At 42.2% G+C, this 19,143-nt stretch overlaps 1 protein-coding gene across 1 annotated transcript in view; it reads right to left on the bottom strand.

The window, feature by feature from the left end:
- The window catches only part of LOC311233457 (actin-binding protein WASF3-like), a gene marked incomplete at both ends in the record, with an annotated part of 178,221 nt that overhangs the window by 121,227 nt on the left and 37,851 nt on the right, over positions 1-19,143 (bottom strand). The window contains one exon of the mRNA XM_084320424.1: positions 10,001-10,135. Coding sequence (XP_084176550.1) covers positions 10,001-10,135 — 135 coding nt within the window. The remainder of the gene's footprint in view (positions 1-10,000; positions 10,136-19,143) is intronic.

The raw sequence follows: 19,143 nt of genomic DNA, 5'->3' as shown, positions 1-19,143 counted from the left end.
CCTTTCTTTCATCAGACATATCTCTGCGCCGAGAGGCAATAATTATGTTCTTCCTTGTTTAGTGGACAGTGCGCGAGCCAAGCATACATGCTGACGATTGGCTGAGGTTGAATACAATGTCATGGTAAGCCAATCAGAGGTGGAGGTGGGCGGGTGTCTAAAGCATCCAGAGTCTGACACACAGCGTGACAAGACAAGCGATCACTGATCAGTCAGCATGAGACCGCGGTCCGTGTAGTGTACGTTTTGAGCTCAAAAACGAATCCAACGAACAACACAATGTCAACATGAGACCGCGGGTCCATGAGCGTTTTGTGTTCACTCTTTGCAGCGCAGGGCACTGAGTGGTCCACTGCAGTGCTGACAGCCTTATCAACAGTGCTGCACTTCCTGGTTTAATAGCACAGGCTTCAGCCATATATCTCTGTATGTCATGCATGTCTTAAATGTAATGATTAGATTAGTTTAGATGATTCGATTAGATTCTTATATCTGTATGTTGTGTATGTCATTGATTGATTGAAACGTTTATTAACAGATTGCAGAATGGGTACAGTACAGCTCAATACATACAATTGTTAAGGGGATGCAGACCAGAGAAAGACTTTCGTCATAAATGTCATGAATTGAAAATAGGGGACCCTGATGTAAACAAGACGAAACTCTTTCTCTGGTCTGCATCCCCTTAACAATTGTGTGTATTGAGCCGTACTGTATTGTACCCATTCTGAAATCTGTTAATTAAAATGTTCAATCAATCAGTATATATTTGTTATTTATTTTTGGTATAGTGCTTAACAAGCATAATTTAATGTTGCCCAGTTGTGGCCTGTTGAGGGGCAATACATATCAAAAGTTCCAAAACATCTATTCTGTTTGTATTTGTGTATATGATCCACTATATAAACATAGTAATTATAATATCTACATAGCCTACATGGCATTTGATTGGAGGCTAGTCTCACTTTGTCCCACAGCAACATTCAAATAGTTTAGATTTGTGTATGTTGTTTATGTAAAAAAAAATCTTGAAAGTAACGCAATAGTTACTTTCTGAAGTAACTAGTTACTTTTATAATTTGTAACTGAGTAAGTAATTTAGTTACTTTTTGGAAGAAGTAACTAGTAACGTAACTAGTTACTTTTTTAAAGTAACTTGCCCAACACTGGTTAAAAGTGCCTTTAGATAGATTTCACTTTTCGATTTGATGAAGTCTAGTCGCGAGGGCGACCATTTTGGAAATTTTGAACTGTGGGAATTGTAGTTTTTTTGCGGCCATATTGTAGAGGGGGTGCATAGCTGTCGATCAGCATTGGAATTTTTCCGAACTACACTCCCTGGAAGATTATATGGGGTTAAAGGTTCAGAGCTCTGTATGAATTATTTCAATAACTGTTATTATTTGGGATAATAAGCCACAAAAGGTAACGTTTTTGACAAATTTTTAAACGCAGTTCGTTTCTCTTCCCTATTGTTAACATGTAGGAACAATTAGATCTGAAATTAGTTTCAAAACGGTTGCACTGTGGGGGAAATTAAAAAGTACAGTAGATTACAGTAGATTTCATTATCTGTTCTTACGCATGCCTGGTGATACTAAATCCAAATTGAACTCTGGCATTTGAAAGATAATATATGTATATATATATAAATGTGCAAATTGGCTATAATAAGGTAATTTATAAGTATCATATTCTATATTCTATAATAATAATTCTAATTGCGGGCGGCTACGTGGCGTAGTGGGCAAGGCGCTCGCCACGAAATGCTGGAGACGCTGGGCTCGTCTGTTCGAGCCCAGCACTCCACATTTGCTTTCAGTTTAGCTGGTCGTCCGTACTAATACACATTGGCCGTATTAGGAGGTGGGAAACTGATGGGTGGGGATCGGGCGTTGTGGACAGCGACTCCTACAGGTCGGTTGGTGCGCCTGCGCAGTAGAATCAGGAAGTGTCGGGGGCAGCGTGAGCCTCCCACGCGTTACTCCTCGCCACTGAGAGATCGAGCTGTGCAGGTGAAAAGATGCGACTGCTGTTACCTCAAGTACCGGAGGGGACTTGTGCTATGTATGACTTAGTCCACATTGCAGCCGGCTTGTGGGAGGCAAGAAACAGAGTCCGTGACAGGGGAGGGTTGAATTGGATGATACGAAATTGGGATGGGAGAAAATATAGAAAATGGGAGAAAAAGTGGATAAAAAAAAAAAAAAATATTTCAAATTGCATTGGTCCGGATGGGAGAATTCAGTACTGTATCTACAGAACCTTCGGTTTAACCCATTACCCGCCAGAATCACTGTTCAGCGTTATTGCCCGCCATGCGTTGTCTGCCAATATCGCTGTACAGCGTGTTTCAAGTTCATATTTCATATTTTCGTCATGGAATTCATATTTCACCCACAGAGCCTTGTCATATGCTGCGGGAGCCATCACAACTCTGCAACGCTTCAATACCGCCACCTGGTGGCTAGGGATGGGTACCTTTCACATTTGAACTGATACCGGTACCGGTACCTGTGAATCGATACCGGTACCCAACGGTACCTTTTTTCGGTACTTTAGTCTCAAGAAATTTAATTTACCTACCTCAGTCGTAAAAAAAAATCCAAACTTCAAATAACTACAATTTCGACAGTTTTCGGCTTGTCATTGCTCCGACTGCTTTGTTGTTGAATCAAGTCAAATCCTAGGTAAGCATATATTGTGCGTGTGAACGTTGACATGAAAAGAAAAAAGTAAAAAAAAAAATAATAATTTTTTTTTTTTTTTGGTTTCTCACTTGATTCGATACTCGGTAGTACCGACGTGTTTCGGTTCGGTACCTCAAAAGTACCGAATTCGGTACCCATCCCTACTGGTGGCTGATCGGCGAGTTACAACCGGAAGTGGATCTCTTGTGATACCGGTGTGTCTCCCTATTCCGTCCGGCCACTCGTTTATCGTCCCTGGACTCAAGACACCGTGGATATGGATATTTGCCATAACTCAATAATCCACATGATTTGGGCGTATATTAGTATTATACAAACCGGAACTGCATCGATGCACATCACATAACTGGGATCTGTTTGATCCACTCTCATCGCCCAACGCTACGAGGAAGCTGATGTAAGTTTCAGCGTTTTTCTTTATCATTTTCGATACAAACTGCTCTGATCTATATATCACCCATACTACATAAATCATTCAACGTCAGTCACGGAATTATAAACGACCACCCCCCCGCCCCCCCCCTTCCGTTCACCCGCGGATGATCAGTCATAACGCTTAGGTACAATGTACAGTTGAAATTTTTTATATAACGTTGATCGGTATCAAACGGCATTTGATAATCTAATATATGCATTTATGTCTATATCTCACGTTCTAGGAAATACTGCAGAAAACGATAAAAACATATTTATACTCTGACGGTATTTTCGTATAAATGTGTGAATGAAAAAGTAAAACGTTCCTACATCCTGAACGATAGCTAATCGATGTTGAATAGGCCATAGTAATGTCAATTTAGCAATACAATTTAAAAAGTTATAGCCCTGCAAAGAAGGTGAACATCTCCATAGACTTATAGTACTGGCAGAGAATGGTTTAGGATGATCAAAGTGGTGGCAGAGAATGGGTTAATCATCTTCCCTTTATTAATTTCCTTAGATATTTTTTTACACATGATCTCAAGAGGGTACTGAACAAGATCAGTGGCCGTTTTTTAAGTTTGGTCATTATTATCATGGTGTTATTCACTGTCAAGGATGCAAAGAAAAATCATAATTCATATTCTCCTTTGTTTCATCACAATTTAAGCAAGCCTAGTAATAGACACAATATTTCTGACACTGATACCAATAATATGCAAATGGACCCTTGTAGAAGTGGAGCAATATTCCATTTACCTAGGTATATATTTTAGGCGAAAATATTCCACGGGTGGAACAGGTTAACTCGTTTTTGGGATCAATATTAAATTTTTTCGCCATGGCATTCATAATTCATCCAGCCTCCCTCCGGGATGCAGCTGGACCCTGTCTGATATTGCAACGCCTCAATACCGCCCCCTGGTGGATTTCGGGCGAGATACACTCCACGCCAAATCGGAAGTGGCGCTCGGTGCATCGGGGAAATTCATCCGGCAGAGATATATTGTAACGTGGGTCTATATACACACTTGAGTGCATTGGATCGCTTTCGAAACACAAGAATCAATATGATTTCGGCGTTTATTGCGTCATACAAACGGAAAATGGATCTAGCAGATCAACGTCAAATAATTGGAATATTTTTATTTCACTGCAATCCATCTGATCAATGTATCAACCCATACTAAAAAAGGTGTTACTGACAATCAAGGAATTATAAACGACCCCCCCCCCCCTTTCCTTCACGCATGATGAAGCATAATGTATACCGATCATATACATTTGAATTTTTTATATAGCGTGTATAGGAACAAAACGTCAATCGATAATGTATAATATGCGTTGGGGCCTATAACTTGCGTTTTAGGAATTACTGCTCTACACTATAAAAACATACTTATATTCTCGACGGTACTAACACGACAATGTATGAATGGAAAAATATAACGTTCCCACATCCGGAACGATAGATACCCGATGTTGAATGGGCCATAGTAATGTCGATATAGCTATAATATTTAAAAAGTTATAGCCCTGTAAAGAAGGTGAGCCACTCCATAGGCTTACAGCGCTGGCAGAGAGGCCACAAAGATGGGCACAATGACTGGCAGACAATGTGTTAAGTGGAGTTTTTTTTTACAAGAAAATCAGCATCTCTACCCTGTCAGCTGAGAGCCGATTCCTTTTCTCATCAAGGACGTTGGACACTGCACTAAAGAGTCTCTCACTGTCCACAGAGGTGCAGGGGGCACAGAGAAACGTGGTTGTAACAGCAGCCAGTGAGGGGAAACGTGAGACAAATGTCTCATTCTCCAACGGACTTACGACAAAAAGGACTTTCTCTTAGGGCCATTTGAGACCTTTTCGGGCAAGACATGAATATAGAAAATATATAATAATATAATATTAATTATATGTTTTATTGGGACGGTTGGTGAATCCCAAAATAGTCCCGAAAAGGTCTCAAATGGCCCCAAGAGAAAGCCCTTTTTGTCGTAAGTCCTTGGAGAATGAGACCCAATGATTATCTTTCCAGTAGTGTAGAGGATTGCTTTTCCTAGGGTGGGTTTGCTCCAGTGGCGTCCTTTCACTAAAAGGCAAGGTATGGCGAGGAAGGGGGGTGAAGGTGGATTTTTTTTGTCAAATCAGTTGTGCAATAGTCACTTTTGGTGAGTTGTTTCTATACAATTCAGTTATATGACATTTAGGTATGACACAGGACTACACAAGCATTTTTAGTATAGAAATGTGTCAACATACTAAAGCAGGGAACCACAATATTTTGCATACGAATTATGCAGAATGTAATATCATAACTGTCTATTACTTTTCTTGCAATTGAGCCAATTTTCCTTAGGTACGGTTTTGAGGTGTGTGTTCAACAGAATGTAGTATCAAAAACACATTCACAAAAAGTATGGGTTACTGAATGCTGAACTGCACTATTATAATCACTAAGCCAGACCTTACCTGTGTCCCTGTATCACTTGTCTCTGCTGCCCTTTGATAAAAGAAACGTCCCTATGTCCATTTTCCTTTTTTTTGGGCATATTTCAGTTAGTCACAGCAAAAGTCACCTAGTAAAAGTGAGATAATTGACAATATCAAAACATGCTAGGGCTGTACCGAATAGTTCGAAGCTTCGTTCATAATGTTGACATTCAAATTCAAAATCAACATAAAAAATTGTAAAAAAAAAAAAAAAAAAAAAACATTTTTATTTGCCAAGGTATGGCGAGTGCCATACCTTGCCATACCAAATGGACGCCCCTGGTTTGCTCTGAGAGATAGGTCTGTACCTGGACATCAGCTGATGTACTCACAGACCGAGCCTCTAGCTGATTCTCTTCCAAAATCTCATCCAAGACTCTGCCCAGGCAGCTGCTTGTGCTTGCTTCTTCTTGACGTGGTGTCTTGCTTCTAGGCTCTGCGGCCTCTGGCTCTCTGGCAGCCCTCTCCTCCTCCATCTTCACCACCTCCTGGATGAGCTTATCCTTGGCAAGCCTCAGGTTGTCTGATTTTGTGAAGAATCTGAAAATAGATAAATGTATCAATTACCCACAAGTTCACAACTAAGTCAGTCAAACATATGGCAAGACAACACACAGCATTTTATTTAAAGGGGCTATGTACTGCTATTCCTAGCACTATTTGGGCAACTTTACACAATTCCTGTTAGTCTATTGAAGACATCTGTAAGGTTTTTTTCAAAAAAATGCATTGTTTTATATTTCTAATCAAGTACTCAAAACCATCATTTTCCAGCTTCAAGATTTCAGGCTGTTATGGCCTGGCTCCGCCCATAAGCACTTTGAGTGACAGTCAGCCCACACAGTCTGCTACTGGTAGACTGAGAGAGATAGAGAGAGAGAGATAGGCGGGGTGGGAGAGAGAGAGAGAGAGGGGGTGGGAGAGAGAGAGCTTCTTCCAGAGCGAAACCCGACACCTCTGCACACACTCGGAGAGTCGGAGGGAGAGCGAGAGAGAGAGGGGGGGGGGGGGGGGGGGGGGGGGAGAGAGAGCTTCTTCCAGAGCGAAACCCGACACCTCTGCAGTGTGCCGCGCAGCAGGTCCCCCCCCCCCCCCCCCCCCCCCAAGTGCCCCCTCTCTCCATCTCTCTCTCCATCTCTCTCTCCCTCCAGAGCGCACGCAGAGGCGTCGGGCCCCACTCCGCCTCGCAGCATGAGGAAGTGGCTTCCACTCGCTGTCTTGTCTAGGTAGAATGGGGGCGGGCATTATCTCCAACCACAGAGCCAATCACATCACTGTGCGCTACCCAGCGGATGACATTTATAGTACATGTCACCTTTAACGTTATACGATTATTTATAGCATTCAAATAGTACATTAATTTACTTGCCTGTCTTTGTATCTTGGATCTAATAGAGTGGCGATGCTGTGTAGTGGCTCTATCTCAGCAAAGCGGGTCTCCACTGCAGCTAGGAGCGTGCTCTTCATTGTTTTGACCCCCTGGTCAGTAGTCATCTCCCGAGAGAGTACACGACTGAGGGCTGTTTGGATGAATGAAATGAATGGATGGATGAATGGTTTATTAAACTTTATTTAGAATATAAAATACATGTATAGTAAAATGTCATTATTATTAAAATATAGCAAATGATAAATTATTGTAATAATTAATAACCTGTTATTGCAGGGATTACATCGGCTGAAGATGCAGTGGGGTTGCTCACATCCCTCGTGAGTTCCTCAAATGGAACTAACACCTCAGCTGTCTTCTCCATCAGGGTCCACTGGCTGGCTGTCAGTGTGGTTGGGAGGGTGTAGTCAGCTGCATAAACACAGAGAGCCCGCTTTTGCTCCAAGATGCTCTGTAACATGTAAAGGCTGCTGTTCCATCTCACAGCAACGTCCTGCTGTAGACGCTTGACGTCCATCTTCAGGTCGTTCTGGATATCTTCCAGACAGGAATAGGCCAACGGGGAATGTTTGAAATGGCCAATAATTTTCCTTGCGGTGGCCAGTGTGTCTGTGACGCTGCGCTAAGACAGTAGACCCTCATGCACGGCAAGTTGGAGCGTGTGCGCGAGACAGCCCACACTCGCTACTTCCATATCATCCATGGCCTTCATGTTTTGCGCGTTGTATGGACCCGTGACTTCTCTATTCCCCAACTGGTAAGCATCCCCAGGAGCGCCTCTCTAACACGATCTGCCGTGTGAGATCCTCGAAAGTTCTGCGCATGCAAGGTAGCGTGATGTAACTTAAACGCGGAGTCAATCCACTGAACTGTGAAGCTAATGAGTGACATTGGACTCACTGAAGAACTGTCTGTGGTAAATGACAAAGAAGGCACACCTAACATGGGTACACTTAATTGGCTTGCAGGTGGTCACGGAGTGTGAAGCGCAGGCAGAGCTTTGTCGGTGAAGTAGTGCAGAGAAGGCAACTGATAACGTGGCTCCAAGTGCTCTATGAGACGGCGAAACCCCACATTCTCTCACAGATAACGGCTGGTCATCCAACGATACATTGGGTGCCAACGACGTGAAATCTCGTTATTTATTTTATTAGCAATATCCATTCATTTTTCATCCATCCAGCCTCACGTTATCATTGGGACTGGCTCTGAGCTCGAAAAGGGCAAATCTATGCGTCAGGGCCTATAACTAGCGTTTTTGGAATTACAGCAGAAAAGCTTGAAAACATACTTATATTCTCGAAGGTATTAACACAACAATGTATGAATGAAAAAATATAACATTCCCACATCCGGAACGATAGATAATCGATGTTGAATGGGCCATAGTAATGTCAATATAGCAATACAATTTAAAAAGTTATAGCCCTGCAAAGAAGGTAAACATGTCCATAGGCTTTCAATGGTGGCCGACTGGGTACAATGATGGGCACAACCCCCGGCGCCCAATGTGTTAATGACTTGTTACATTTTGTTACTAGTTGGTTAACACATTGGGTGCCATGGGTTATACCCATCAATATACCCAGTCTGCCACCAAGTCATTCTTGGCGTTCAATGCATGGCGGGCAAAAACGGCGTAACCCGTTATTGGCGACCAATGTGTTAATGATTTAAAACTATGCCTTAACTACTATGCATTTAACACATTCGGGGCCATTAGATTAGACGTCCATTCTAGGACGGCAGCTTTTCATTACAACTTTTCACTGTGCGTGACGTTGTTTGTAGAGCTAAATCTATATTTTATATTATTGCTATGTGTCCATTGTCGTTGTCAATTGACAGTATAAACCTTCCCTTCAATATGCCATAAAGAAATAATTTTTTCATCAATACGTTCCCGTTTTACAGCGTTGTCAATATGAGCGTTATATCGGAATGGTCTGGGATAATTCCTGCAAGGCTAGTTATAGGGCGCTAAGCTAATAATGTCAAATCGATGGCGTTTCGGCCCTACACAAGCTAGAGTTAAAAATCTAAATGCATTATGATCTGTATCATGTTCCACCATGAATGCATGAAAGGGGGGGGAAGTCGTTTCTGATTATTGATGACCAATAACGGCATTCGTTATTACAATAACATACGCTGACCGAGTGGATGGCTATGAGAACAAGGCCCGATCAGGCTGAAATTGACGTCAAATCGCTCTTACCTGTGGCCGCTTGGATTCCAAAAAGAATTTCCCAGTTATTTGATTGCCATCTGGTAGATCGATATGTCCATTGGCTGATGCTATATTCCTTTACTGCATACTGAATTCGGCGTCGCAAAAAGTATTCCAGGCGATCTGGTGAAGCCATAGCTTCAGGCTAACATAAAAGTCCACCCAGAGCGAAAAAGAAGTTACACCAGGTTTGAAACATTCTGCATTCTCGAGACAGCGCCACTACCAGGATCTGGCCGGTACTGCACTTTCGGAGTCCCAATATGCCTTTTCCAGCCAAAATACAGCTCTGTGACATTGAGTAGAATATTAAAATGGAATAAAAGCAAAAACGAGTTAATCACGTATATATACGTGGATGGCCCCGAATGTGTTGTAGATCATGAACAAGCTATTAGTAAACTACTTACTAATCACGTGTTAAGTATTTGTTAATAGTTGATTAACAACTTTCAGTACAAGTAAACCCTCTCTACTGCCAACTCCTCCTACTATTCTAACATCAGGACTGGAAAAGGCAACACCAAAAATGTGTTATAATTAAAATCACAATATATTGAATGGGATCGAAACATACACTAGATTGTAATGCATCCGAATCACTGGGTCATCGAATCTCAGCCCTAATCATGGAAATCGAAATGGGAAATCCCTGGTGATTCCCACCTCTATTGTAACAAAGCAAAGACAAATGTTGCGATATTTCCCTCTACTGTATATTGCCCTGGTGTAACTCAACATTTGAGCCCAACTAACCTTCTTCCACGTTGGAGTCCAGCTCGGTGACTTTGACAGCCAGACGGTCGATGCGGTCCTGGAGACAGTTGGCGCGCACATAGAAGGTGTTGGCCTCGTTGAAGAGCTCACCAAACACATCCTCAGCATGTTTACCTGCACCCAGGAAGAAACACAATGAGCCAGCATTGATACAGAGGAAATTAGTGTCAAAACGTTAACGTTAGGCTAACAACAAGCTTTCGTTACCTCTCACGTCTATCTGCTAACGTTAGCATTAGGTAATAACCGGTTTAAAATGGATGGTGATTACCTCACGTTGTGTCTATTCTACTAGCATTAACGTTACTAGTACAAACAACCAATAGCGAGTTATATTGATCACGCTAGCACATTAGCACCTAAGCACAACAAGCACAACAAGCTTAACAAATCAGCAATCTTTTTGTGAGACTAAACTCTCCGCTCGGTGGCAAATTGTGTTGATGTCAGTTTTGTTTCATCAATAAATGAGGCAGAATACACAGTGACTGTATCTTTTTTTGTTTATTGCACTTGTTCCTGCTGCAAACATAATGAAATCCTATGCGAGGCTAAATAAAGATGGCGGCTTTCTGTTTTTGTGCAGGACGCTCCAACGAGTGACGCGTCTCTCTTCTGACCAATCAGTGGTCTGCAGTGTTTCACGTGACTTTTCTGGTACCACTTCTACCCGCTTGGAACCTCGACAGAGCAGGGACTAAAAAAGTACCCAAAAAGTACCTGGTACGGAAAACCGAAAATGCAGAGTAGAGTAGAGTAGAGTCGAGTAGGTACCATGCAGTGGAAAAGGGGCATATGTGGGGCCATAACATGTTTATGTGAGCTCTTGATTTTGTTCAGATCCTGTGAGCAATTTTAAAATATAAATGTGACTTAGGGTGTGTACATTCACAATAATAATACATCTATTTTAACCCTTTATCTGCCACAGATTATTCTGATCTTAATCCACTCTCTGCCACCACTGTAAGTCTATGGAGATGTTCCCCTTCTTTGCAGGGCTATAACCTTTTAAATTGTATTGCTAAATTGACATTACTATGGCCCATTCAACATCAAGTATCTATCGTTTAGGATGTAGCACCGTTCTACTTTTTCATTCACACATTAATACTAAAATATGGTCTAAAGTATAAATATATTTTTATCGTTTTCTGCAGCATTCCATAGAATGTGAGTTATAGCCATGAATACATATATTAGATCATCAAATGTAGTTTGATACCGATTGACGTCAGATAAAAAATGTCAATTGTACAAGGTCCTAAACGTCATGCCTCATCATCTGCTGGTGACCGGAGGGGGGGGGGGTTTATAAGTCCGCGAGCGATAGCGAGTGGCCGGACGAAATATGGGTGAGCACCACTTCCGGCCACTCACTTCCGGTTTTGGCACCTCGCCGATCGGCCACCAGATGGCGGTCTTGCACCGTTGGAGAGTTGAGAGGAGCTCTACAGCACCCGTCAAGTCTCCGTGGATGAAATATGATTGCCATGACAGATTTTTTAAATATTGATCTCGAAGACGCTGTACAACGTCATTGGCAGATTACGCATGGCGAGGAATGACGTCTATACACGTCATTGGCGATTAAAGGGTTATATAGCGATTTTCCAGATGCTCAAAGTGTTACGGTGGGTGGCGAGGGGAGGTGAAGATGCTGAACAAATGATAACGAGAGAGAGGAGGCAGAGTCGACGGAGTAGGGTACAAGGAAAGGGCTTTACTGTGCAGTAATAACAAGGGTACAGGTTACAGCAGGGGTCTCAAACTCGCGGCCCAATTGCGGCCCGCAGGATGATATTTTGCGGCCCCCTACTGGACATCAACGTTTAGTGTTAATGCGGCCTGCGCGCAACTGTTTGCAGAGTCGTTGCGCGAGAGTTGGAAGTTTTATTTATTTTATCACTTGTAGGCTACCATAGCGCAGGCTCATGACAGCAACGTTATGTTAGTGACTTGGTTGAAACGTGATTCCGGAGTGATATCAAGTAAAGTGGAAGCAAATGCATCCTCGCTATCTCTCTCCTCTGCGAGCAGTGCTCTGCATGTCCGGCAGCAGTCTGTCTGTGTGTGTACGGGTCTGGTCCAATCACATACGCGTCCCGTCAGCGTTTTTCCCCCTCACCCACAGTCTGCGAATCAGAGGCAGAGTAAGGGAGTAGGGAGGGTCTTCACGGACTGCATGTCGTCTCTCTTTCAGTTCAAGTCGGAGCAGAGTTGGCAGCGCATCTACAGTAAACTCGCTCCCAGTTTTATCTCTGTGAGATAAATTCAGCTACTAGCCTATTTTCGCCAGCAGGCAGCCAGCAGAAAAATATGGCATTTTCAAAGATGGTCAGTAAAAGAAAAGTCGACTGCAATTCAGTAGCGGCCGGTACATTCTTCTCCATGGGGGGCGCTATACCAAACATTTTGCAAACATGTACCACGCATTGGCATGTCACTGGCAGCGGGCAGTGGACAGCTGACCAAGCGAACACTGACTCCCCACAAGTTACAACACTACCAGTCAAATAAAGTAGTCTAATTCACAACTTGAAACACAATATAAAATTGGAAAGTTAGAAACAAACTCGCTCCGTCTCCAAACACACGCATACGCAGAGAGAGAGAGAGAGAATCATGTTAGTTAGTGAGAGAGAGAGAGAATCACGTTAGTTAGTTAGAGAGAGAGAGAATCACGTTAGTTAGTTAGTTAGAGAGAGAGAGAGAGAGAGAGAGAATCACGTTAGTTAGTTAGAGAGAGAGAGAGAGAGAGAGAGAGAGAGAGGAGGCTAGCTTTAGCTGAGTGGCTAAGAGAGAGAGAGAGAGAGAGAAAGAGAATTAACTCACTTTGTTTAATTGAAACGTGGTCCAGCCGGAGGGCTTAATAAAGTGTATGTCCACTGACTGTCCCCCAGACTGTTGTCGATGTATATCCACTCACTGCCCACTGTCCAGACTCGAGACTACATCACAACACACAGCCTCGAACATGTTGCAAACTGCGGCTACCGAAAGTACTGGCTTAGCCGCGTCGGCCAATCAGAGAGCTTCTCCGCGAAATGCGGCTATGCTATGGAAATGATAGACGCTCGGCTGCTTGCAGACCGCTTCAAAACGCGCCAGAGTTCCATCATAATACATCATATTCAACGCACAGCGCGTTACGCACTGATTGGCTGCGACGGATACAGCGATGAAACCAGTGCACGTCGTACACGCGCACTCACAGCGCTATTGCGTCTAGCCCGAGAGAAATACGGCAGGAGAAATGCGGCTACGGTAATGGAACGTTCTTTATCAGACAGAATCGTCACTTCCTGTTCAGGAAAACTATTATTAATATTTGATATTTTAACGTTATATTGTGCATTGGAAACACAAACATACTTAAAATGAGTAAATATTATTCATTTTAAACATGTTTATATAGGGCTATAAAACAAAAAACAAAAAAAATTAATCTTTTTCTTCTCTCATTCAACAGTTGGGTCAGCGCCCGAGCGCCCCCGGTGGCCAGCTGCCACTGCTGCAATTCAAAGGTGAATGGACGGAAAAATATGCGTTCATCCTGAGTCCCAGCCAGGGGCGTAGCTGGAGATTCTGGGCCCCATGAAAGAATCAATTTGTGGGCCCCCAATCTATAAAAAAATGTGGGGCCCCCAATCTATAAAAAGATTTGGGGCATTTATTTATTGATGAAAACGCATAATATGGTTTTTACCTATTTTTTTTTATAATACAGGCAATTATACTTTTGAGTCATCTACATTAACTTACTTTAGGATAATAATAAAACCATATTAACACTTTGATCGCCATGGTTAAATTCATAATTTACCATCCCTAGCCAGCTCTATTTGTCTATGGAGAAGTTCCCCTTCTTTGCAGGGCTATAACTTTTTAAATTCTATTGCTAATTTAACATTATTATGGCCCATTCAATGTCCTATATCCATTGTTCAGGGTGTAGCAACGATATACTTTTTCATTCACATATTCATACTAAAATATGGTCTAAAGCAGGGGTGGCCAACCCGCGGCTCGCGAGCCGCATGCGGCTCTTTGCCCGTCAATGTGCGGCTCTTCCACCCATAAAAAAAAAAAAAAAAAAAAAAAAATTATTTATTTTTTACTTTTTTTTTAATTTTTTTGCTTTATTTTTTTTATGTCACTCATTCCATAAGGACGTAGAATAAACATTTACAATTTTTTTTTTAATGGTCCATTTGCATGTTCTTGGTATCTGAATCTAGGGACATATATGGATCAGTGTCAGAAATAGTGTGTCTGTTACTAGGCTTGAGTAAATTGTAATGAACCAAAGGAGAATATCAATTCTATTTAAAAAAAAAATTATCTTTGACTGTAAATAACACCATGCTAAAATTGACCAGACCTGAAAAATCTAAGCAAATGAATAAAGGGAAGATGATTAAACAGAAGGTTTTGTAGATACAGTACTGAATTCTGCCATCTTTTTTATAATGTAAATTTCTCCACCATTCTTCATCATATTGCAACACCGTTTTTTGCAAGACGTTCACAGAAAGGTAGAGAAACTAACTGCGTTCTGTTTTATGGCAATAACGTTCAGGTTTGTGGGAGATAATCCCAAAAAATAAGAGAAATTAAAAAGTAAATCCAGAAGTCAGATGATTGACAGGGGCTGGTGTGAGCTGGGTAGGGTAGTTTTTCGAAATTTGAAAGCCCCGAGTCTCTTCCTTCAAAAGACTACACTCACTTTTGGCTGCGCCACTTCCTCCTGTCAATATGCGCCGGTTTCCGACTCAATGCCCTGAGATTTCTATAATCTTATATTTCACTAATAACAGTTAAAATAATTGGTAAACAAACATAATGCTGAAAATATACACTTTTACTGTATATCTCGGGCTTAAGAGGTTAACCCTGTGAGGCCCAAATTAAAAAGAAATTAGCAACTTCAGAGGCCAGAGGGTGGGACATATAAACACATTTACTATCAAATAGCATTGTGAGGCTGAACAACAGGACCAATTGACTATACATGTGCTTAAAGGGGAACTATCTTATAAATGGCTTTTTTCAGTGTTTACCATTGTTTCTTAGCTATGTGGACTTATATTAATAGGATATATGTCTCTAATTCTCATATTGGCGAATTCTTCCAATTCTCCTCTCACAATATTCACCCTCACTGAACTGAGTCATCTGAAAATGTGCATATCTGATGTCAGAGATTTCTCAGCTGCATAATAATGTGGCAGTTGATGTGGCAGTTGGCACCAGGCCACACAGTGGTTGGAGCCCAGCCTCAAAACGGCTTAAGATCTTGAGGTAGAAAAATGCGGTTTTTAGTACTTGATTAGAAATACAAAATGCATTTAAAAAAAAAAAAAAAAAACCTAGGTGTTCCATAGACTCACAGGAATTGTGTAAAAGTGCCCAAATAGTGAAAGAAATAGTAAAATAGTTCCCCTTTAACATTTTTTAAATAAACATAATTTTTTTAAATGGCTAAAAGTGATTTTGTAATTTTGCAACCGTGGGTCTCACAGGGTACTTTTAACCCTGTGAGGCCCAAATAAAAGACATTAGCAACTTCAGAGGCCAGAGGGTGAGACCTATAAACACATGAAGGGTGCCGTGACTGAAAAAAAAGGTTGAGAAACGCTGGTATATGGTGTGGCTCTTTGTGGTACCACAGTCATTTTTTTGTGGCTCTCAGTCTCTGACTGGTTGGCCACCCCTGGTCTAAAGTATAAGTATGTTTTTATCGTTTTCTGCAGCTTTCTCCAGAACTTGATTTATAGCCCCAAATGCATTATATTGATGATCAAATACAGTTTGGTAGCGATCGGTGCCAGATGAAAAATTTCAACTGGAGGTACTTCTAGAAGTTACTACAGTACATATCATCTGATATTGACCGGATGGGCGAGGGGGCGTTTATAATTCCGTGGGCAACGTTATACCATTCATCTAGTGTGGGTCATATGATCATCAGATCAGTTAGTATAGAAGACGTTAGAAAATAACGTTGAAACTCACCGTATCTTCCTCGCGCCGTTGGACGATCAGCTTGGAGTAGACAGTTTTCGATTATGGGATGTTCATCCTGATGAACCATTTCCAGGTTGTATAATACTATATACGTCCAAATAACGTTGTTTATTGAGTTAGGGCGAGCGATTGATTATCCAGTGTGTTGAGATAGAGTCCTGGTAATGATCGCGAGTGCCCCGATGAAATATGGATTAGCACTTCCTGTTTGACGAGTCACTTCCTGTTGGCGATCTGCCGATCGGCCACCAGATGGCACTCTTGAACCGCTAGAGAGTTGAGTGGAGCTCAGCTGTACATCTCAGGTCCCCGGAGGAGAAATATGATTTCGATCACAGATTTTTGAATTATTGATATCAAAGACGAGTTACGGCGTCTTCGGCAGAATGAGCATGGCTAGGAAAGACGTCCAAAGGCGTTTTCGGCGACCATAGTGTTAATAAAAAGATAATAATAGTGTTCTCTGCCCCCCCCCCAGTGCTGGGCCCTTGGAATCATCCTAACCTCCCCCTCCCAGCTACTCCCCTGGTCCCAGCACCAAACCAATTATGTGACTATATGCCAAGAAACGGTAGCTATTTGAAAATAATGTATGACTGAAGTGATGGAGACCATGTTTGAAGGCAAACAAAAGCAAATCCCCCTCAGATCGCACAGCAACCAGAATAACTGAAATACTGGCTGGTGATTTGATTAAACAGCTTTGTGATAGAATAAAAAAATGCACAGTGCATTTCCATAGCTGTGGATGAGTCCACTGACAACTGAGAAGCCTGAAGAACCGTTCATGTTCTGAAATGTTATTGCTAAAGATTGAGAAGATTGGATCAGTTGTACTTTTTTTTTGAATACTTGAAACCCTTTTTTTGTGAAATATTTGATGCGGCCCAGCCTCACCCAGACTCTACCTCCAGCGGCCCCCAGGTAAATTGAGTTTGAGACCCCTGCGTTACAGGGTACAAAACAAAAGCGAACTGTAAGCACGGAAAGAAAACCTCAGCAGTGCTGGAAAACATGGCTAGGAAGCAGGAGAGGACTCACGGGGGAAAACGAGGTAAAGGGTTATTCCGCAGACGGCAGGAATAACAGGGAGCTTCACAAATGGTGAACAGAATAGCATGACAGGATACAGGGGTAGACAGAACAATGACGCGACAGGGAAGTCAGAAACAGGCAGGAATAAATACAGGGGCTGATTACAAACCAGCAACAGCTGGGTAGACAAGGATACATGAAACCAATACTTACACAGGGAAAACAGGACTAAATAACAAGGGGCTCACTAGAACATAAACAACCCCAGACAGGGGAGGACATTAGACTAGGCAGGGCAAGATCACAGACAACATGAACATAGGCAGTACATTAATCATAGCCAGCCATCCTAGGCACAAATGTATGAGAGAGAGTTCAGTATCTGCAGTTGCCCGCTAGATGGCGACAGAAGACCACTGTTCACAATGTTCAGGAAGGGATTGTGACACAACGACGCTTTACATGGGTAGAAGAAACAAAACTATGGCAAAACAAAAACATGACAAAATTAAATAAAACGACAGAATTAGAGGTAAAAAGCATGATTGAAAAGATGGGTTTTGAGTAGGCTTGGACGGTATACCAGGGTATTTCGAAATCCCGTCGGTATGATTTTTAATACCGTGACGTCACAGACTGTGCGCCAAATCACAGATGCGTTTCCTTCTATTACACTGACAAGGAGTTATAACAGGGACGGCATTGGTTGTAGTGCACAGCACGCGCCAGCAGAGGGCAGGGCAATCTGTCTTTCCCTCTCTCACACTGAATCTACTGTAGCAGAGCTGAGCTGAGCAGGTGATGCAACGCGCATGTTCCTGTTGGTCGCCCATCTGCACGACAAATAAAGACTTATTCTTCTATAGAATGCGGTTATGGACCGATGGCCGTCCGTTTATTAACACTTTAATCGCCATGGGTTAAATTCATAATTTACCATCCCTCGCCAGCTCTATTTGTCTATGGAGAAGTTCCCCTTCTTTGCAGGGCTATAACTTTTTAAATTCTATTGCTAAATTGCTATTATGGCTCATTCAATGTCCTATATGTATTGTTCAGGGTGTAGCAACGTTACACTTTTTCATTCACATATTCATACTAAAATATGGTCTAAAGTATAAGTATGTTTTTATCGTTTTCTGCAGCTTTCTTCAGAACGTGATTTATAGCCCCAAATGCATTATATTGATGATCAAATACAGTTTGGTAGGAATCTGTGCGAGATAAAAAATTTCAACTGCACGTACTTCTAGAAGTTTCTACGCATCATCTGATGTTGACCGGATGGGCGGGGGATCGTTTATAATTCCGTGGGCAGCGTTAGATGATTCATCCAGAGTGGGTCATATGTTCATCAGATCAGTTAGTATAGAAAACGTTAGAAAATAATGCTGAATCTTACCGTGGCTTCCTCGCGCCGCTGGCAGATGAGCGTGGAACAGATTTTTTTCTATTATGGGATGTAGAAATGCCCAATCCATTTCCAGGTTGTATAATAGTATATACGTCCAAATAACGTTGTTTATTGAGTTAGGGCGAGCGATCTATTATCCAGTGTTTCAAGATGGAGTCGCGGGAGCTATAGCGAGTGGCCGGACCACATATGGATGAGCACTACCGGTTCAAAGGTTAATATCCGGTTGGCGATCTGCCGATCGGCCACCAGATGGCGCTCTTGAACCGCTAGAGAGTTGAGAGGAGATCAGCAGTGTGTCTCAGGGCTCCGGAAAGGAAATATGATTTCGATGACAGATTTTTGAAATATTGACATCAAAGACAAGTTACGGCGTCTTCGGCAGAATGAGCATGGCTCGGAATGACGTGAAAACTCATCCGCGGCGATCATAGTGTTAAGGTCGAATGGATGGACCATGGGTCCACTTCCAGACATTGGATGATTGAGGAATCGGGAAACGGAGCGTTTTTCTAACGTTTTGAAATGGATTCGTGCATGAATGTGGACTCGGGGACACGTTGTTTGGGTACCGGTAAGTACGTTTAAGTTATGTTATGGTTAAGCGTATGGAAGATCAACGTACGAGTTATGAATGCCGGGA

Source organism: Notolepis coatsorum, assembly GCF_963971535.1.
Source record: "Notolepis coatsorum genome assembly, chromosome: 8".
NCBI lineage: Eukaryota > Metazoa > Chordata > Actinopteri > Aulopiformes > Paralepididae > Notolepis > Notolepis coatsorum.
The sequence above is the reverse complement of the archived record's forward strand: the minus strand, read 5'-3'. Positions and strand labels throughout refer to the sequence as shown.